This window comes from Leptodactylus fuscus, chromosome 5 (genome assembly GCF_031893055.1).
Source record: "Leptodactylus fuscus isolate aLepFus1 chromosome 5, aLepFus1.hap2, whole genome shotgun sequence".
NCBI classification, from domain to species: domain Eukaryota; kingdom Metazoa; phylum Chordata; class Amphibia; order Anura; family Leptodactylidae; genus Leptodactylus; species Leptodactylus fuscus.
Window position 1 is genome coordinate 103822325 of NC_134269.1, and position 23515 is coordinate 103845839.

The following is a 23515-nucleotide window of genomic DNA, read 5'->3' on the forward strand; positions in this document are numbered from 1 at the left end:
GTATCAACAGTTCAGGCTGGTGGTGGTGGTGTCATGGTGTGGGGAATATTTTCTTGGCACTCTTTGGGCCCCTTGGTACCAATTGAGCATCGTTGCAACGCCAAAGCCTACCTGAGTATTGTTGCTGACCATGTCCATCCCTTTATGACCACAATGTACCCAACATCTGATGGCTACTTTCAGCAGGATAATGCGCCATGTCATAAAGCTGGAATCATCTCAGACTGGTTTCTTGAACATGACAATGGGTTCACTGTACTCCAATGGCCTCCACAGTCACCAGTTCTCAATCCAATAGAGCATCTTTGGGATGTGGTGGAACGGGAGATTCGCATCATGGATGTGCAGCCGACAAATCTGCGGCAACTGTGTGATGCCATCATGTCAATATGGACCAAAATCTCTGAGGAATGCTTCCAGCACCTTGTTGAATCTATGCCACGAAGAATTGAGGCAGTTCTGAAGGCAAAAGGGGGTCCAACCCGTTACTAGCATGGTGTACCTAATAAAGTGGCCGGTGAGTGTATATATATATATATATATATATATATATATATATATATATATATATATATATATATATATATATATATATATTATTTTTTTTCCCTTAGTTACAACAAAAATGGAAAATAAAAATTTCTAAAGATACCAGTAAACCAAAAGGAACACCTGTAATTTAAGCTATATTTGGTGTGCTAACTATCATATATGTGTCTGTGTGAAACCATCATATGTGTAGTAGTGTCAAGGTTTCTTCAGAAATTCTGTAGGCATAGATTTACAGACTCTAGTAGGTGTTAGGACTTTGACTTAAGATAAAAGTCTCTTAGAGGACTGTCTTGCAGTATGAAACTACCAAGGACTAATTAAGTCCTGAAGAACAAACAGATCTGTTAGTCAAAAAGAATTCCTAAAAAGGACTCCATGTATAAAATACTGTACTTAATTTCTTATATTAGAAAATTCTGAAATATTATCACAACCTTAGGACGGTCAATGAGACCATAACCATGCCATCCTATTTGTAAGGAAGTCCTAAAGACAAAGCTTATGTTTAATATAACTTAATATTTTAAAGGATCTTCTACCTACTACTAACACTATAGTTTGTGTCAATGTGCCCATAACTCTGGATACTTAGCTATAGGGGATTTAGACGTGGCAGTTCCTACCGGGTACTTGACTATGAAGACACCCAAAGATCCCTTTGTCTCATAAGTAGACATGATTATTGTGAATGGTATGTGATATTATAAAGTGTGTCCTTACCTACTTGGAATGTAATCTCTTACTTGCTACAAATGTATCCTTCTTAGTGATAGTAGTTGTTTCATTCTTACTTGTCTGATTAAACACAACGTTTCCTGATATTTGCCACTGACAAGTCACATTCTTGCAGATATCTTCTGATATACTCTGCTTAAAAAAAGTGGGCAGTATGTTAACACTTATCAGATGGGGACGATAGTTCTATTTATTGTCACTTAAACCTGGTTGATCACTATAATAAAATCTTCAAACTCCTGGAATAAGAACAGGAACAGACCCACTAAAAAGATGACAGGTGTATATATCCTATTATGATATATTGCTATCATCACAAAACAGAAGCACAGAAGATGCAAAAGCAGTGAAGATCTAAAATAGTCTTGCTATCGATTAAGGAAACATCCATCATAAATTAGATTTTGCCGAGACGCTACAAGACATGAAATCACGGTGTAGCTCCCCATAAAAGCACTCTGGATAAGTTGAGGCTCCCACATTCTCTCCAGGCCTTCAGCCAAAGGGAATCTGATCGATACAGACAGACCCAAGCCAAATAATGAGCCAGTGGGTAAAGCCTGCTATCTGCTTTCAGCACAAGGTGGGATCTGAAAACACATTCACACTAGTCATTAAGAAATCACATCCATTATTTAGTCTCCAATATCAGATGGCAAATGAGCACAGTATGAAAGATATGGTATGTGGACTAAGTACAGACTTGTACATTACTCTTCAATTACTAGATATTAAAGTCTTGTATTATAAGAAGAACATTACAAGCAGGCAGCTCTGAATTGTATATCGCAGTACACATACATTTCATCAGTAATATTATACATCACATTGTCATGTTCGATACACATAATAGAAACCACCACTTGAATATCTTTATCTTATGGTTAGTATAGACATACTGTATGATGATAAGGATTTTTTTTTATCATCATCAACGTTGTAATTTTCTACAACACTTTCAGAATTAAGGAAACAAATTATAATATTGTCTCCCAGTCAGTGTATTGGTGTAATCTAGGCGTTAGCATGGCTTATAGGCTTTAGTATTAGAGCTGTGTTGTAATGGGTTGACCGATAATTTGTATATTCAGCTGTCATGGTATATACAGTGTCTATTTTATATCTAGCCACTTGAAGCACCATATTATTTTTGTTACATATAGATGTATTCACACTTAACTGACCTCCAATTTGCTGAACCATATCAATGGCCTTTTTTTCGTGGTTGATGATTAGACACATTTTTAGTTTTCTTTTTTTCATACATGCGGTTTTAAGGGATGTCATTTTTTTTTATTTGGCTTATTAAAATAAATGTTTGTGTCTTTTTTCAGTAATACATAAGGCATTATGTCTTTCACATTTTTTCATGTTTTTCATACACATTAGGGAGAGTGTGTGCCTACATAGGCGTACAGAGACTTACAAGGCAATCCTTCCTGTTTTTCAGTTATAGTAATTTTATGTAGGTATCACAGGGGCAGAGATAGGTATTTCTTAGCCTTTTTCTTTTTGCTCATATTCCATGCAACTGGGGCTGATACATTAGCCCAAGTTACAGGAGGAATGTAGCCTCCTTAAACAAACTGCAGAGCTGATCTAGGTCCTCTAGGTCCCAGCAACTCATACAGTTCCTGGCTAGAGGACTTTACTATATCTAGCTTCTGTGGGACACTGCTATTATTCTTATCTCTGTACTATAAGGATATAGTTAGGAGGCTTAGATCTGAGCTCCTTCTCCATGGCTGTGTGACAGGAACTGTCTGCTCATCAGCAGTTAGTGGAAGATGTTTCTGTTTCTATATCTGGCCAAAGAAAGATTCAGATAAGTAAGGTAATACTATGAATCATATATACTGGGGGAACATGTGTTTTGCTGCTCGGTCTGAATGGAGTCGTGGTTGGAAAGGCATGCCTCTATCCCCTTAATTTCAGTGGGAATATAAGAAATAGTTGTACAGCTTTTCTCCTATGCTGTGGTACAAAAATTGCCATCCTCAAGTGGGCATATGCCATCTGTGGCTTTCTGACTACTTGGTGCTATTGTTTAGGTAGCACTGAGTCACCTACAGGCCGCAGGTAGTCCTGGCTGCTTATTACCAAGTGTCAGGGTATGGGGTTGCTAGGTGGGGTGGCATAGACACAAAAGTCTAGTTTCTTTAGTCCAAAACAAAATTAGAGTTTATTTTCACTCAAAAAGGTAGTGCAGCAACAAAAGGAAACAATACAAAAATAAATACCTGCCCGGCTAGGCTCTAACTAAACATAGAATAGGTTACCTCACCTAGAATAACAGAAATCAACAGCCAGTAGAAACACTGAGGACACAGCTCCAAAAATAAGACCTCTCTGTTGGCTCTCCAGCCAAATTCTGCCACAGTCTGCTGCTGGAGCTGGCTTCTTAAACTCCTTTGATGAACAGATTCTCTGCAGCTGAGTCACTGCCGGAACATCCCCAAATTGTGGACTGGAGGGGGGTGGAATGACAGGTCCCACTACCAACCTACCTGCTATTGCAAAAATCCAGCCCAATACTGAGCATTTACCAAAATGCACAGCAGATGAAAGCTGTCTGCTGAGAACAAACATTCCTTCTGGAGTTTTCTCATCTCACTCACCTTAGTAGTCTGGGTGAGATGTACACCCCCTCCATTACCTGACCAGCCATCGGCTTACACAAGGTAGAAGGGTCTAAGTCTGTAATTTGGCCTATGACTAAGCCATGTTTATATCCATTCTTAAACCTGTTTGTGTGTATCGCAGTTGTTTATTACCAATGGCTTTGTCTAGTCACTGAGAAAAAACTACACTTACTCAGGTTAGCTCTATTGTGCTTTACTATCAGCAGTGTGATCACATAAGACAACCCTTTTCTAGAATTATAGTCACCTTACATAACTAGTTATAGAAGAATAACTGAAAGCTTCATACATTACAATAAATTTTTATGAGTTATTTCTCTCTCTTATCCTGCAGCTTACAAGAGTCCCTGTTGAGTCTTGTGGTCAATACACTACATGCAGTGATTGTCTGGGCTCTGGAGATCCACACTGCGGCTGGTGTGTGCTTCATAACACGTAAGTACCAGCTCGTCCTTACTAAATAGTGCATTGTATTGTATTGTATTAAACCTATGAAAGAAGCTGTTTTATCAATGTTTTCTTTATTATTGTTAGATATTTCTACTATGTTGTAACCATTTGTTCAGATACATATGTTTCCATATGCATGTTTCCTTAAATATATTAGCCCCTTGTATAACCCTAGGAACGTTGTCTTCACATTTTCAAAAGCCATAATTTTTCAATGGGTTTCAGGGGGTATTTTGCTCTGGGCAAGCTTATCCTCCATGCTTATAGTCATACTCATGATTGGGTGAACTTGCAAAGTCTTAAAGTGACTTAAAAAATCTCATGGGAGCCATTGTAGATTATGAATGATTTGTTTTTCTTGTCTTGATGAAACATTTGTGGATTTGTCTTGTACTATGCAACCTGCATATTACTCCACAAAGTGTTAACATAATACTGCTATATAGTGCCCACATAACATCATCGCACACTGTCATACAGCGTCCATGTACAGTGCTACTGTCGAATACAGCATACTTAGTACATTAAGACCTACCCCTGATATTAAATAAATTATGCAATTATTGTCCAGGAATATTTTAGAAAATGTATTCAAATATATTCAATTCTGAATATTCTAATGAAGAAAGCTATGTAAAAGTGCAGTACAATAGATGATATATCTTAGGATATGTTGCATAGCTAAACATTCATGTTGTGGCAAGAAAAGATAGATAGATAGATAGATAGATAGATAGATAGATAGATAGATAGATAGATAGATAGATAGATAGCAGATGAAATTTGGTATAATTACTACTGAAAGTTGTCTTCCTAAGCATATTGCACTTTACCCCTGACACTTGGTGCGCTGTCAAATGCAATTCTCAGTTTAACCTTATCAACATACATATGAATTTCATTAACAATTACATTGGAGCACATTGTATTCTTTAGTAAATTGTTTCCATCTCTGAGGTCCAGGATAGTTCTAAATAGATAAACATTGTGTTCATCCAGATGGAATGATAGTATATTATATAAGTTCTACCTGCGGTGGTCTGGGCATATTAGGAGCCGACATAAGAAAGTAATTATAATTAGCATGTCAATACCTGAAGAGTATACCAATCAAAGAAAGATTTCATCTCAGGATGTTATGCTATAACCTGTTTATTTTAGCTGTCATTTCCATCAGTCAGACTGAGGATACAGCCTGTGGTTATATACAATACTTTATATAACAGCTCAGAACTTCCTTACATGATTTCCTGAATTGCTTGTTTAAAAGAATATATTTAACCCCTTCCCACTCCAGCCACTTATTGATTCTCCATGTTAGTTTTTTCGCAGGGTCAGATTTACTTATTATTTTTACCATTATGGGAATGTCTGATTTTGCTTTGTGTTAAAATTTTTATTGGTGGCCAAATGGCAGAAATAAGGTGGTTTTACTCTTTTGAATTTTTCTCCCAGTACATGGGAAAGTTCACTGTATGAGATAAATATTTCTAATCCACCTCAAAATCCGCCTGCAAAAAAAGTCTCCCATTCATTTCATCCATTCATCAAGGGAGTCACTCACTTTTATTCCCGCTAACGGGAAAAAGAAGTGACATGTCCTAGCTCCCTGTGGAATCCGAGGCTGACTCAGCCGCTGCGTCCGTGGCTCGAGACTAACTCCCAATTAGGCCCGTTCATTCGGGCCTAATCAGGAGCAGGATGCCGCAACGGGATACGGATGCACTGCATTGGCATCCCGTTGCGGCTAGCTGCATGGAGAACTCACACAGCGGAAAAGGTTTCTGCCATGTGAACAGGTGCTAAAAGTTTGTAGCTTAGGTATTTTTAGGCGTGGGCATACTAATATGTGTGTTTGTTATTACTGTTATAATTATTTTTCATCTTTGTCACTGAGCAGCTGACATGTTTAAAGATCCGACATCTGCCATACTATTATGGTGGATAAGGGGGTTAAAGGGAGTCTGTCAGAAGTAGGTTGGGTATAAAACTAATTGAGTTTTACTCATATGCAAATGTAGTGCTTTGTTCATAAATCTAGAGCTGAGACCAAAGCCTAGGCAAGCTAGGCAATTTCATTTTATTAAATACAATCCTGACAAGAATACATATAGGCTATAACAAATATGGGGAAATAAATAGGGAGATTACCTTATAATAATTATGGCCAGATGAAAGGGAAAGAAGGGAATTCCCATTACATAAACAGAACCATAACATAGCGTGAATGCATCACGATGGCATCAGTAACATTATGCAGTATGGTATATCATAAGCAATATGCTTGTAAAATGTACAAGACACAATAAAGGAGTCAAGTGGTAAAAGACAAGCGGTAGTAATAAATATAGAGTATCTAAACAGAAAAATTTCCTAATCCATGTTCACTTGACCAACACTCCACCCTGACGTGCGTTTCGTTGCAAGGCTTCGCCCCAGAAGACTGTCAATCACGGTGTGTGGGCGGGGACAGCAGTACTCTCACCGTCTCTCCTAGGAGTAGTTCAGGATTTATAATGTTTTCTATTCAGATGTCCTACTCCAAATCACATAAACGTAAGTATCATGACAAAGCTGAGTTTCTCTCCTTGTAGCATATGCTGTCACATCTATCATATGCCGCTCTCAGATACATACAGTAGACATAAATTACCTGAAAGGTTCGCTATAAGGTTAGCATTAAGGACTGATTTATATGAGCACATCATGGAAATAGTACAGGGCCCCTTTAAACAGAATCTCTCAGTTCTATTTTATGACTAAGTAAATATTTTTTTCTCTCTTAATATTACTATACTATACCTGTGCAGCTCCAGAAGTACGGTGCTAGTATGTAAGTGAGTGCTCACTTATCTTTATACCTTGCACCCCCTACATGGAGCACGGGTCAATAGGACACACTGTAGACAGAGAACAGGGCGTAGTGACACTGTGTATCTGTTGTTGGGGCCATTGAGGCCCTCATTCTTGCCCGGCAAGACACATTTTGGCACCATAAGTATAACAGCTTTGCAGCCTGTGGATATCCTTGTTACCCTGGTCATGTTACTTCTGCTCCTGTATGGGCACACTGACTGCTGAGATTACTATATATATATATATATATATATATATCACCATCTTTTCCACTCGCTGTTCCCCTGACAACACCTACTGGCTGCACAGACAAGTCTACCTCTAGGAGACTGCATACTAAATGAGATGATATTGTGCTGATCCTCTGATAACACCTACTGGCCATACAATCGAGGCCTGCCTCTGAAAGACTACACTTTGATTGCGACTGCTTGGGTAGGCCCTCTGCCAACAACTACTGAATACGCTGCTCATGTTGAGAACATTAGTCACCATAGGCACATAACACCTACTGGCTGCATTACTGTGATCGTCTATAGGACACTACATTCTGGGCGATACATCTATTGGCTGTATTGCTCTACCTTGTAGATATTGACTTTCCGTTGACCCTCTGGTAGCACTTATTGCTAGAGTGTGGTGGCCGCCCCTGAGAATTATGGAGTGGCGGGCAGTATCTGTGCTGCTCCTCTGATAACTCTTACTGCCTGTATTACTGCATAATGCATCATAAATCATGTGGTCACCTTTTGACAGTGAGTCCTGATCCATCCTCGAAGTTTCTTTCCAGGAGTATACGTGACTTTGAAAACATCCCAGTATTCTGTAGGAGATGTCTGGATGCCTCTTTCTACAGCCACATGAGTTGCTGTACATATGTACTAGTATATCCTTGCAGAATTAAAAGACGACCTCCTGGACACATAGAGTCAGTGGACGGAGAGCAAGCAGTTAAATATATATATATATATATATATATATATATATATATATATTAGCTGGTACCCGCGACTTCGTCTGCGGTGATTGTAGCAGTGGGTATATACAGGCATGGGTAAGGTTTTCGTACTGTGTATAAGGTATGGGATATGAAATGTAACTTTGTATCTTGTTTTTGCTGTAATTCAGACAATACATGAGACTTTTGTGTTGAAGTTAATTTGTATTTGAGCTGCTATACGGTGTTGTGAGAAACTTTACATAGTGACTTTGGGACAGAAGTATTTGAAGTTCCCGCCGATGGCATTTTTTGATTTTCGTTTTTGACTCCCCTCCCTCTAAACCCCATAACTTTTTTTATTTCTCCGCTCCCAGAGCCATATGAGGTCTTAATTTTTCCTGGGACAAATTTTTCTTCATGATGCCGCCATTATTTATTCTATATAATGTACTGGGAAGCAGGGAAACAATTCTGAATGGGGTGGATTGAAGAAAAAATGCATTTCTGCGACTTTCTTACGGGCTTTGGTTTTACGGCGTTCACTGTGCAACCAAAATGACATGTCCCCTGTATTCTGTGTTTCCTTACGATTCTGGGGATACCAAATTTATATGGTTTTATTTACATTTTGACCCCTTAAAAAAATCCAAAACTGTGTTTAACATTTTTTTTTTGGAAAAGTCGCCATATTCCGACAGCCGTAACTTTTTTATACGTGCGTGTACGGGGATGTATAGGGCGTCTTTTTTTTGTGTGTCTGGGTGTACTTTGTAGTTCTACCATTTTCGGGAAATGTTATTGCTTTGATCACTTTTTATTCAAATTTTTATCAGAATCAAAACAGTGAAAAAACAGCGGTTTGGCACTTTTGACCATTTTTCCCACTACAGCGTTTACCGAACAGGAAAAATATTTGTATAGCTTTGTAGAGCGGGCGATTTCGGACGTGGGGATACCTAATATGTATGTGTTTCACAGTTTTTAAGTACTTTTATATGTGTTCTAGGGAAAAGGGGGTGATTTGAATTTTTTATCCTTTTTTTTTTATATATATATTTTTTTACTTTTTTTTACTTTTTTTTTTTTTTTGCATTTTTTAGACCGCCTAGGGGTATTGACATGGGTGGTGGGTGTCGCGGATTGTCAGAGCGGTGGGGGTCGGCAAACATGGCTGCTGCGGAGCGTTAAAGAGAGCCTCCTGGAGTATCGTTAAGTTGAGGGGCAAAGTGGTAAAGTATATGTATATGAGATTGTGTGGGGTTAGGGGCTAGGCTGTAGAGGGCAATATGAATTTTGTGGCTTGCTATGGTCCAAAGTGTGTGAGATTGCAGAGATGGTGGTGTGAGTTTGGGTTTTGTGGGGGTCCTGGCACAAACGTATGTGCGCTATTGTGACGAAAAGTAGCCTATTGTTTAATTGGGTGTATTAACTATGTTTGTGGAAAATTTCAGCCGAAATGGTCGAGCGGTTTTTCCGTGATTGAGGAACAAACATCTGAACATGCAAACATCCAAACACACAAACCCACAAACTCACAAACTTTCACATTTATAATATTAATAGGATATATATATATATATATATATATATATATATATATATATATATATATATATATATATATATATATATAGGCATGCGTATAAACTGCTGAAACAACAGTTACTATGACTCTTATAAAATCCTTCATCTTAAACACAGGACATCTGGAGAGGAAAAAAGTAAATCTTACTCCTAAATCTATTATCCTTTATGCTGCAGAGTACTATGAGCTTACATTTTAGATCTCTGTTTGTGCTGAATCCTTTTGCCTGCTTCCTAGAGACTGCTGGATTAATTTGCTCCTATGTGCCTTTGCAGCAGGATGAGGGCACAGGGCGGCCATCCTAGTGACGGCTGGGCTGCTTTGATTTGAACTGTGATACAGGTTTCTCTGTGTGAAGGCTCCATTCCAGGGAGCTGTCATTGATTTTCACCAACCTTACTCTTGTCCTAACTCTACAATGGGAAACCTGACTCTAATGAAAGAAAACAGCAGAAGGTATTGACTGCTGTATAGAACATTATACTTGGGAACTAGGGTGTGAAGGGGACGCCTTTTTTTCAATTCTTAATTCTCTACGGCCACCAAAACTGGTTCTGGTTTGAATGATAGCTGTATTTAGTCCTCTGAAAAATCTTTATACTATATACATAATATTTCTTTGTAAAAAATGTATCCAGAAAACCAGTATTCATAAAACATAACTTTTACTTCATGTTTGAATAAAAGGAAACATCTTACATTATGGATCCAAGGAACAAAAGGAAGATACAAGAGCTTACGCTTTTCAGGACGTCATACTCGGTCCCTTACTCGGTCCCTTACTCTAGGTATCACACCTGAATGAGATGTATATTTTACATTTTACTCCAATTACACTAGAATAATAATGTGTTTAAGGGAGAATGTTAATAGTTAATGACATATTATTTAAATCATGTTTTCCCTTTTCTATGTTATTAACTATATTTTGAAAAAAAATGCTAAAAATCTTGCCCTTTAAAATCTTGGCCAGAAGCCTAAAATATTTTGTGCCTCCTGGAGGTGGATTATGGTCCCTAAACACAATGGTTTTGAGTGAGCAGACCTTATTGACTTTCATGGGAGAGATTTCTAGGCAAGCTCTGTGACATGTACAAAGTCCTTTGCTTACAATAAGGACTAGATAAGCTGTGAAATCACCTATTTTGAATGGTGGATTCTGTGTCTCATCTACCAATAGATAACTGTGATCATCCTACAGAAAACAGGAAACCTTAGCATATTTAGCTTAGTGGCCAGAGGTAGAACTGCAGAATTTTAAAAAAAAATTAAAAATATAGATACTAACATGGAAAATTTACATAAAACCTGATTAAAAATAGGTTTATGGTAACATATTCCTATTAAAGAAAGGAGGGGAGGCAAGGGGCAATCACAGCATTAGAAAGAAAAAAATGTATAAAAGAGATTATGTATTTTACTTACAGCGTACCTATTGTTTTATTTCATGTGACTTTTCAGAACAAGCTGATACATGTGTGCAATTATACATGTGTGTAAGGAATAACACTATGCCTGGTCATTAGAGTATATATTTTGCATCAGTTCCCCTCTCTGCATACTATATCTGAGTTGGTGAACGGAGACTAGTTGCCATCCACTACACACTGTGAGCACAAAATAATCAGCTACATAACTGTCTCTCTTAGGCAGAAACACTTGGAGGATATATATAGACAAGTACTAGCCTGTACTGATCTGAATAAAGTACTTTGGTTGTGATAGAAACCACCTATACAGCTCCACTATCACATTAAACCTACTGATGTAGCAAAGTTTATCAATACTTTGATAGCATGGTGCACCATAATATTGTAATCTAAAATAATATTATTGTAAATAATATTGTATATAAAAATATAATATTGTAAAAAAATTGTAATCTATTGAAAAAAGTTGAGATAACACTCTGTACCACGCCTAACTTTAAACTTTGCTACATTTGTATATTTCTTCATTTTCAATCTTTTCTCCTGCACTTTCTGTTTACTTCCCTTCTACATAGACTTCTATAGGACCATGAAAGCTAAGTCACAGCATGTGCAATAAGTCTTGGTATGGAAATAAAGTAGCAACATTTTCAGTGTGAAAATTGTAAGTTATATTACAAAAAGGAAGCTTCAAGTTACCCCTCTGCGCAGAGCCATCAATTAAAGGAGTTTTCCAGACCCCAATTGAGCTTGATGGCCTATTCACAAGGATACCTTACAAGGCATGCTGGGACTTTTAAGTTGAGTTCACATTGAGTTAGGAATTTTGTTCTTTTGGGTTGAAAGACAGACTCCAATGATGGACACCGATAGAGCCTGAAGGACCCTCCACTATTTAACTACAAACAATAGCACTGTATGTTGCACTACCTTTTACACTGTATGTTAAAAATATATTAAAATTTATGACAGAGGTTCCAAATGAAGCTTACTACATATATGTGAACAGGGCCTTAAATAGAAGTTAAAATAGTTGTCCAGTTTCAGACCAATATTGAGAAACACATTGTGTTGTATGTCTAAAAACAATTAAGTTCCACATTTTTCCATTATACTTTCTATATCAATTCCTCATGGATTTCTAGATCTCTACTTGATGTTATTCATTCTGCTTACTCCCAGTGGATAAACATCAGTCCGTGGTCATGTGATATTCAGTCCATGATCATGTGATATACAGTCCATGGTCATGTGATATACAGTCCATGATCATGTGATATACACTCCATAGTCATGTGATATACGGTCGCCGGTCATGTGAGGTACACAAAGGTGCACAGCTCTTTACTAGGAAGATGTCTGATTACTGTCCTGTGACTATAATACATTGTGCACCTGTGTGTCCATCACATGACCAGGGACTACTGTACATCACGTGACCATGGATTGATGAACGCCCAGGTTTGCAGCTTGTTAAAGTCACAGCACAATAGTTGGACATCTGCCTGGTAATGTAGAATTTTTCACTATACAAACAATAACATTTGTCTCTCAATAGTGGTCTGAAACTAGACAACCCCTTTAAGGGCAGTCTATTGCACTATTTAGTGCACGTTATAAGTGTCATGGTTGCGGCCATGAGTGTGATGTGTCCAAAGAGGAAATGTGTGATATCTCTACAAATACAAACTAGATGAATTGAGAACATGTCATGGAGTATGAATGAATATGAATGAAAAACATAAAACACAACTCCCTAAATCAAAGGTAAAAAGGAGCTTGAAAATGCCTGTCTTTGTATTGTCTCGTATGTACTGTGACATTGTCATCTTTTCAGTGAAAGAAAATCAGCATTCATTACGTTGCTTAGTCCCAATCGCACACAAATCCTTTCTTTTACATGATTAATCCTCCCAGATGCATTGGCTAAGCACCTTCTAAAACTCTGTGCTGTACATGTCCATTATTTCAAAGTAACACTAATGTCTTCAGCTGGTTTATAGTCAACGCTCTTCCTCTTATTTATATGGACAAAAATGACAAATAATCACAATTAGGGGAACAGAAGGCCCTTCTAAGGACCTTAGAAAGCGGTTCTGATTCTTGGCCCATAGAATGACTCTGATAAATCATTTAGATGGTGTGAAATGAAATCGTGGAGCTTGGCTGCTGCCGAATTGTCTTGGGATTTACAGGAGACTGCCAGGTCTAAACATTAGCTGGCATGAAGTAGATGCTGTGCCTAGGTCTCATACAACTGGCAGACCAAGGAGAACGTCAAGGACACAAGTATATCACTAAACCTGACCACAAAGGTTATAACTGGCTAGGAAAGAATGAGAAATAAGGAGCAGAGTGCTGAGGAAAAAGCAATCGATATTGTGTTCTAATAATGGGAAAATGTTTCAATAGAGTGTGATAAGAAGACAAATGCCACATACATGCCAACATACAAGTTTACATGCTTCAAGATTATTGTCCAATTGCACGGGAAGATTTTTCTAGTATTATCAGAAATGGTAAGAATGGTTCCAGTTATGTCAAAGTACTTGTTATCATTTCATGAAAAATTAAACTTTCAGAATTTATCATTGGCACGTCCACTAGGAGCAGTAAATGAAAGGCATAAGGAAAGCATAGACACATTGGGGTAGATTTTTTTCCCTCTGGGCCCATTGCTAGACTTAACACTGTATTATTTTTACCTGGAGTGGTCCTTACTATATAAGAATCACAAATTAAATAATATTTGTGAGTCTCAGAAATTTAATTTTTAAGATTATGTTTCTTACTAGTGGTGCATCCAAGCTTTAGGGTGCATTCACACGGAGTAATGCGGCTCTGATTCTGGCACAGTAACTCGCGTAAAAATCAGCACTAAAAAAAAGACTCCCATTGACTTCAATGGGTTCCATTTTACACTCGTAAAAGGGAACCCATTGAAGTCAATGGGAGTCTTTTTTCAGTGCTGATTTTTAGGTGAATTATTGTGTCAGAATCAGCGCCGCGTTACTCCGTATGAAAGCACCCTTACTAAACTTTTAATTCATAGTTTTACATTTAATGATATTTAATGTTTAAAGGGGTTACCCCATTACAGACACTTAACCCCTATCCACAGGAGATAAGTGTCACATCAGTGGGGATCCGACTGCTGCGTCCCCCAGTGATCGCATGAGATTCTGTGACTCGCATTCACTTCTATGAGGCTTCTGAGACTGCAATCTCTGGAGCCCCAACATTCCCTTAGAAGTCAATGGAGCATCATTCATGCAAGGCACTTCAATTATAGAGAAATTGCAGGGAGACCTTTGATTACAATGTGATCTGTGCAACACTTTATTGCTTTAGAGAGGTACCCTGTGGTTAGTATTGTCAGGGACCATTCTAAGCACAAAATTATTGTCAAAATAGGTAAAACTTTTAATTTAGAGATAATTATCAAACATATTAAGATATGAACATAGTGTATGTTTTATGATCAACTCAGGCGCTACAGTAAGTTCCAGTGATAAGGCTTCTGACCAGCTTGTAACTAGAGTGTGTGACAGGGCCCAATACCACATTGCCACTTAAAATCACCCCATTATTATTACTGTACATGGTTTGTGGCGGGCCCCGTTGAAGACTTTGCTGAAGGGCCCAGGAGCTAAGAGATGCAATAAAAGATCTCATAGCTCCTGGGCCCTGCAGCAAAGTCTGCAACGGGGCCCGCCACAAACTATGGACACATGTTACACATTCCGCTTATGCACATATTGTATACAAAACATGTAAAAATAAGTTTTGTACACGATTACATACTATATTACTAACTGTAAGACTTGATGGCATATTGTAGTACTGCCCATACATAATATATACTGCACTTGGAGGCACTGGTATTGTGAAATGAAATGACTTATATGCAATATAAACATGAAGAATATTTCAGCATTTACCTTATAAGGAATTGCACTTGCTCGTAGAGCGAGATCTCTGCAATGGATGTGAGCAATTCTCTGTTAGTGAAAAGTTTAACCTTCAGTTAGTGCACTCTAGAGAACGTCACAAAAGGCCAGCACATTTGTTTCAAGTGGAGATGGTGTCTGCTGCTCTCATACGTCTATGAACATGACCAGAATCAATAAAGACAAAAAAAACTTTTACTTTTCTTTTCTAGAATAGATGGCTACAACAAGGTACGACGCAGCAGCCGTTAAGCAAACTTTCAGTGCGCCATTTTCACACTATGGCAAGTTGCAAAATAATATCATACAGAGTTAATGGACACTTTTATAAGAGTCTGTTCATACGGACGAAAGTGGCACTTTTTATGGCGCCAAATTTTCCGCACAGAAAATTCGGCACCATAAACAGCGCCACTTTCGGCCGTGTGAACAGACCCTTAGTGTGAAAACAATGTAGGACTGATACACACCCTGTGTTATAAGGGTTAAGTCTCACACACTACGCTAGTAATATCAGTCTCTTTCTCCTACAGCTCTAGAATACTATCCATTAGGTTAAACAGCTACCATGGGAGTCTTCAGTTAACATTAAGAGAAAGAACAGCAGGGCTTATTGTTATGCAGAGTTACTTTACCTTCTTCGACTCTCTCTAATAAATTGTCTTATGAAGAAGGCTCTGGAAACAGATTTTAATTTCACAAGCTTTATATAAGACATACATATGCAGCTTTACAGCTCCTTATTAACTGGGCAGTATTAAAAGAATTGTGCATGGGGTTGTGCCATTAGACACGCTTATCCCTATAACAGGATATCCATAGGATAAGCCTCAGAGGGCCCAAAGGCCTCAATATAACATAAGGGGGTCCCATTACGTGCTTGGCACTGAAACCTCAAGTTACACCCCTGCTTCTGTGTCAGCACATTATCACTTTCCTTGGTGTCTTTCACCAAGTACCTGCAAAGTGATTGGGATTCTAACTAATTCCATCTACTCATTGCAGAAAAAAATCTGCAGCGGAAAAACTGCCTTTTCAAAAATGCCTGCATTTTTGGAAATCTCGGCATGTTAACTATTCATATGGAAATGCTGTTATTCTCCAGCTAGGTATATTAAAGGGATCCCATCATTGGATACCATTTTTTTCTTGATAACATGTCGGAATAGCCTTAAGAAAGGTTATTCGTCTCCTATCTTTAGATGTCTTCTACGCGCCGCCGTTCGGTATAAAACCGGGTTTTCTTTGGTATGCAAATGAGTTCTCTCGCAGCACTGCGGGCGGTCCCCAGCACTCAAACAGCACTGGGGATGTCCCCAATACTGCGAGAGAACTCTCCAGTGACGCCTCCATCTTTTTCAGGAACCTGCCTCTCTGCGCTTCTTCTTCCATCCTGGGTTTTTAATTTTCTAGGCCTCGGGCAGAGCCGACTGCGCATGCATTTTTTCCCACAGTGTTTTTTTGTTGAGTTTCGCTACACGGGGTCTTAGCCTAAAGGTGATTCCTAAGAAAATCACTTTTTCCACTTATTGTGCTTATGAATAAAACAGTGATTTACTTATATATGGGGCCCTAAAGCTTTATTACAAAGCCATATTTGAACACTATGGAATCATCTCTACAACGTATTGTGACTAGGTTTATAATGAATTTACTGCTAACAGTCTGCCTTTAAAGGAACATTAAAGCTCTGTAAGATTTTATTTCTTCCAGTACTAGCTATATTAAAACTAGAATAGACAAAAAAATATGGGGACATAAAGGCAGTTTCGAGTTTTAAAGGCAGTTTGTCACAAAAAAATCAATATCAAACCAGCCACAGTGCCTTGTAGGGATTATTCTGAACACAACCATACCTTTGTGAGCACTTTCTGTGGATGTTCACAAACCTCAATCCTTACAAATAAGTATAATCCATTAGCGGACTACAGATATAGGCTGCTCCCACATGTAGTAAAGTTTCTCTGCTATGGATTTCACCACAACAACAAAAATCTATGACATTACCATATGTACGTTGTAGACTTGCAGATCTTCTGAATTTACTCCTACGTATAGTACAGTATAGATGGCACTTTGAAAACCCCATACACATGTATGGCAATATACATTATCACAACACTGTTTCTTCTCAGTTCAGTTTTGCTCAATATATCCATTCACAAAATGTATGTAGAGATAAAGAAAAGCAACCAATAAACACAGGCTAGACCCATGCTCTGGCGCCACCCTATATATGAAATCACCTACATTTACAGTTGACCACTTTTTGAGCAGAGTCTATCATTTTCTAGGCAGCCTGTAAAAATATTGTTTTTCGGTGTCCATGAAAAAACATGAATCCGTTATGTCTATTATTTTCGGTTTATAGTGAACATTGCTAATGTATTCATATTGGTATATTAGGCTGTTGACATGTATGATTTATACTCTTCATGATTTATTGTGTTTATCCAAAAAATTATCTGGTTGCCAACCCTGAGTATGACTTTTTTTTTTTCTGTTAATAATCTAACGTTGCACATTTGTGGTGTATTCTGAGACATAATAATGTAATAAGTCCCTTCTTGTCTTAATGATGAGACTAAGCTGGAAACTCCTCCATCTGGCCAAGGAAGGCAAAATAATCTGTTAACTCAGGCACAGTGTAATTGATTGACCCTGGGTTTACCTTTCTTAGTCAAAGTCTTCTGAATTATAGCTAATAGATCTCAGGTAACTCAAGACGTCTACAGAGAGTAAGATAGAATCTCACTCTGTCTTTTTAACCATGTGGCTCGGTTGACTTTCAGCCCGCATAAAAAAGGCACAGTCTTTGATTTTGCTTTCTTTTTTTCTTTCGAAACTTCTTAGCTGGAACCAGAGAGGAAAAGAAATATGTAATGCATGATTGGCTGAGACAGAATTACAAAGGCCTTTGTCTGCCTTTAATGTTCTTAAGAGGGAGATTTTAGAGGCCAGGTCTCCAATCCTGCAGGTAGGCAAGCAACAAGATGCGTATTTCAAATGCTCATTGTGGCACAATGTCAGCATGCGCTTCAGGAGAATAAAATGACCGTCTATTTCTAGCCAGTAATCAGGAGTCTTTTAGCTCTCATACAATGACATTCTTAAGCAGAACTCATTAGTACTTATTGTTGTTCCGAACAACACATCCAGCAGGTTACATTACATGAGGACTAAGGGCAAAATTATAGCAAACCTGTGCTGTGAACCCTTCACAATGTTCTATATTTTTGCAGACATTTGACCTAAAACTACATCAGATTTTAACACAAGTCCTAGTAATAGATCAAGAAAACTAAATGAAAGAAATATTAAACTTGGTCATTTATGTACAGAAGAAAACTTTACAATGTCACATATCTGTGAGGGGCAAAAGTATGTGAGCCTTTAGGCTGGGTTCACATGGGGTTTTTGGTCCGGCTCAGTTTCTGGACCAAAAAACGGGTAGCCGTGACTTGATGCCAGTGCAATGCATCGGCATCCATTTGCTCAATCCGCCCCGGATTAGGCCCAATGAAAGGGCCTAGTCGGGTGGAGAGAGTATCTTCAGGCGGATTCGCAAGGCAAATTCGCCTGAAGAATGAGCATGTTGCTTCTTTTTTATTTGATTTCAATGGGAGCCGTATTTTTGGCCAGGATTTTGAGGCAAATTTGGCCAAAAAACTACGTGTGAACTCAGCCTAAGGACTAGCAGATAAGGTGGAATTAGAGTCAGATGTTTTTAGTAAATGGGTTAAAAAATCATGTGTGAGTGGGCAACCTATTTTATTTATAGGCAGTCTGTCACCAGAACACAGAATATCAATCTAGCCCTGCAGGTAGATAGGTTACAATCAGTGAATCAGTGCCTCATTTGCCAATATATAGCCATTTATGTGAATATTTAAATGAGCTTTAGGAGCAATGAGACTGTTGCCATTGCTGTAGATAGGTAAACCTCCCACTTCTCTGTGCTGCCTCCCACCTCTCTCCTCTGGTGGACAGGGCCAGGCGGTGTATACCTAATCTTTCCTGGCCCTGATGTCTTTCACCCTCGATGCTGCTCATATTCTCAACCCATGTGTAGTATTGGTCCAGAACTCTGGACCAGATGACACTAAGTATACACTACTTAGCCCTGTTTATCAGAAGAGGGAGGAAAGGATGGAGAAGGGAAGGATGGAGGAAACACTGATTGACCCTAATCTGTCTATCTGCAGGACTGGGTTGATATGCTAGGTTCTGTTGACAAAATCCCTTTGTTTGATCCTTATTTTCTTTTAGGACTGGTGTGAAAAAGTGACATGGTTTTAGGTCAGATCTTTGCAGAATAAAAGAAAATTCTGAAGGGTTCACAAACTTTCAAGCACCCTTTTACACATAAACTAAATCCCAGTTATGGATGCGGTCACTGCAGTCTGAGTTATATGGCAATTATACTTTATAGAAAACAACTTGTGTTGGAGGAGTACTTTGGACTCACTTATCGAAGATATTTTTGCAGTCTATTTGTTTGGTTGTACCTTATTTTGCCAGTAGGTGACTACTCTGTTTCTTTGGGAACAGTCATGTATGTTTGCTAATAGCATGCTACTAACACATCTAAGTCTTATATTTCTGCAGGGAAAATTACTGTTGATCCCTAGAGTTGAGGAAGTAAAAATATATATTTTTGTATTTACGGGAGAGATTTCATCTCTCTGCTGGAGTTTTTCCTTTAAGTGTGTGCAATATAGCTCTTTTTTGACGTAACAGTCCCTCAAGTTTTTGAATATAAAAAAAGAAAAAGAAATCCTAACATTATAAAAATATTAAAAGTCCTTATGTTTTTGAACATAAAACCATATTAAATAGCCTTTTTACGGCTTCTTCTGAGAAACTTGAAAAAAAAACAAAACAACGGGTTCACAGTTAAGGATGAACTTTGTGCGGTAATCATCAGCTTTTCAAGAGAATTGTATCGCAGACATAACCATAGAAAATAACTACAAACACTACACTGATTGCTTTTGTTTATGTTGTAACAGAAAACCTGATGTGTTTTAAAAGTGCGCCCTAGAGATGTAAGCTGGCAAATTGGCCAGTATGAGAAAATGGCAGATTAAATGAGTTTTCCCTCCGGATACATGTCTTGGCTGGACTTACTTACTGTTCCTGACATTTATCTGTTCCCTGTACCAACATTCGCAGAAATTTGTACACAAAATAGTTTTCTACCCTGATATAAAAGGTCAAAAGCTCATAGGGTATAAGCTTTAACTTTGTGTTAATGAACTTGCTCTCAGGTACATCATACCGTACAAGGAAATGCAACACAAAATATAAGTTCAAGGGATGTTTTTGTTAAAAGGTTTGTCCAAGTTAATGAAACATTGTCCCAAGACCAGATATGGCGATAAAATAAGAAAAGAAGCGGAACTCACTCATTTTATACTCTGCTGATCCAGCGACTCCCTATCCTGCCATACTTTGTTATATTGGGTGAAGTAAAATACCCACATGGTTACTCTATCCACTTACTGGGGAAAACCTATAAATAAATTATGCCACTTTTGTATTGTAAAAAACTTTGAGTTTTCAATTTTTTAAATGCCAATTTGGATAATAATTGTCACAACTGGTGTCGTATGACTCCCTTGCCACTTTTTGAAAAGGGGATGTGGTGAGAGTGTGGTGGGAGCAGGGTCATTGGTTCCACAATATTTATCATCATTTACACCAGAAAATTAGCTTGAGGGAGCATTCTCACGGAGTAAAGTGGCGCTGATTCTGCCATGATAACTCACGGCAGAATCAGCGCTGATAAAAAGACTCCCATTGAGTTCAATAGGTTTCATGATCCGCGTGGAAAACATTGAAATCAATGGGTTAAAAAGCCTCCCATTGATTTCAATGTGTTCCTCTTTTTATCAGTGTTGATTCTGCCATGAGTTATCGTGACAGAATCAGCGCCACTTTACTCCGTGTGAATGCCCCCTAAATATTGCCTGAAAGATATGAGCTGCCATAGATTTCGATTCAGATGCACAAGGCATTGGTGGTAGTGCCTGATTTATGGCACTTGTGCCTTATTTTTGAGGAGGTATGACACCGCAAGAGGTATGAGGACCAATATTGGAAATGCTGATCTTGATAAATGCCGCCTTGTGAGTTGGAGACCACTGAGGCAGTTTTTCTAATTTTCAATAGTCTCCTTGTTAACATGATACAGTCCCTGGTTTGTAGCCTTTATGGCCAACCTTGTCCAGACACAACCATGATCATATTCATAAAACCTATTGAAAACAATGGCAGATGAAGTATCTTAGTCCATAGCAGCTAGTTGCATCCCAGATGTTATTTATTCAGAGACAATATTGCTAGTGAAGTACAATGAATATTAATACTGGTTGCTTTGGTGAGTCCTTTCCTTTATATTTGCACTTAGACAGCACTGCACTGATAAAGAAGGAGCGCTTTATAAAATTACCAATTAGATTCCAGGTTTTATGTTTTTTCCTGACCGCTTGCTATGGAAACACTTCCATGGTTATTGCAGTTACTTATGTGTTTTACTTTTTTAAGTCTAGGTACTTAAATCAAGCAGTGCGGCTTTAATACATTGTGTAAAGCGTATCATAAAATGCACATTTTCTATATGATAGCCTTAAAGAATTGTTGTATGTAACAGCAAAAAGAACTCCTCTCAAGCCAGGACTGTGTAAACAGGATTAGCAGCCCGCGTCATTCTGTTTGCTAGGGTGCAGACCCTTATAACAGCATATAGAGATTAAGGAGGATTAACTATCTCTATGAAGGAATATTCAGAAATCTAAGAGTAAAGGATAAAGGAAGAATATAAGTTCCAACATTAAAATCATGTTGCACTATATAATAGTATTAGTAACAGTTCTTCCATAACCATACAATTCAGTGTAACAGGTCAAATTTGGGAAACTAAGGATTGTAAACTATTTGTATCTATTTACTCTGGATGAAATTTATTTTTTCAGAAATTTCAAATTTTGTTATGGAGTTGGTTGCTTTATGTAGTTATTATAATTTGACTATTTTATTATGACTATGATTTAGTTACCTTCATTCTCTTTCATTTATTTTTCTGTATATGTCATGTATTTGTTATTTTTAATATATTTAAATATATTCTTGGAAATTTAGTAAATACTAAGAAATCGGTCACATTAAGTGCCCATGTACACAACATCACGGTGTGCAAAAATCACATAGATTTGTGGTTCTTAAGAATTTAGAATTGTTCTTGTTCTGCTGTGTTATATGGACTGTCTATATTGCTTGTTCCATTGTGAATAATAACCATTTTCAGTGAAGCACTACACAGCCTTAGGTGATCTACAAAACCCAACAACTGAGAACACCTATAGGGATACTACATATGAGAGTGTATTATGTACCATGCCTTGACAAGCAATGTTCGATAGGGTTGTTCCTGAATGTGATACTGTTTTTTCATTGGCAGTTATCTGGCACATCAACCTTTTTAAAAATGTTCTGTTCGTGTGTTTTGCACAGATATAGCATGTTTTTATTTTCATACATATGTAATATGATGGATGTTGGTGAAGAGGCCATTAAAGGGCTTGTCCAGGCAAAAATGGACAACCCTTTTAAGTTTTACATCAGCTGGGGGCAGTGAAAAAAAAAAAATTATACTCACCTGTCCCCGAGGCTCCAGTGTCCTCCCGACACATCTCGGTTCATCTGTTGAAGGGGTCTATTCTGGAGTTCCGCTGAAGCTGCTGATTGCTGCTGAGGCCAATCAGCGAATGGCATGCAGTGCCCCTATCTGTGACATCATGGGTCCTCTGCCATGCAATCTGTCTGATTGGCCTCAGTGGTCTTGTGACTAGAGACCAAACAACATTCAGGAACAACTCCGGAAGAGACCCAGGAGAAGCCACTGGAGTAGAAGAATCAGGTCACGCCAGGAGGACATTGGAGTATCAGGGACAGGTGAGTAAGTAATTTTTTTTCAATGAACCGGGATGTGCCAGGAGGACACCGCAGCATCGGGTACAGGTGAGTATTTTTATTTTTTTTCAATGCCTCCAGCTGATTTAAAACTTAAAAGGGTTGTCCATTTTTCCCTGGATAACCCCTATAATGTAAATGATAATAAGCAGGTTCTAGGCTTAGTGTGTAACACTGTGATAAAGCTCTAAAATGGCAAATGTTAAACTTGCACAGTCTATGTCCTTATAGTAAACCAAACATTTTAATGCAATATCAATTATAAAACAATAGAAATAGAATCAGAAGTATCTTCCTTTTTAAAAATCTTGAATAAAGTACGTGCTTGTTACATCTCCTGTAGTCACATTACCAGATTCAGAAAGACAAATTCCTTTCATGTCAAACTTACACATTTTGCC

The 23515-nt window shown here is 38.1% G+C and overlaps 1 protein-coding gene across 2 annotated transcripts in view; it reads left to right on the forward strand.

The window, feature by feature from the left end:
- The window catches only part of PLXNA4 (plexin A4), a 751018-nt gene that overhangs the window by 339085 nt on the left and 388418 nt on the right, over positions 1–23515 (forward strand). For both annotated transcript variants that reach the window (XM_075273936.1, XM_075273935.1), the window contains exon 5: positions 4264–4364. In XM_075273936.1, coding sequence (XP_075130037.1) covers positions 4264–4364 — 101 coding nt within the window. The remainder of the gene's footprint in view (positions 1–4263; positions 4365–23515) is intronic.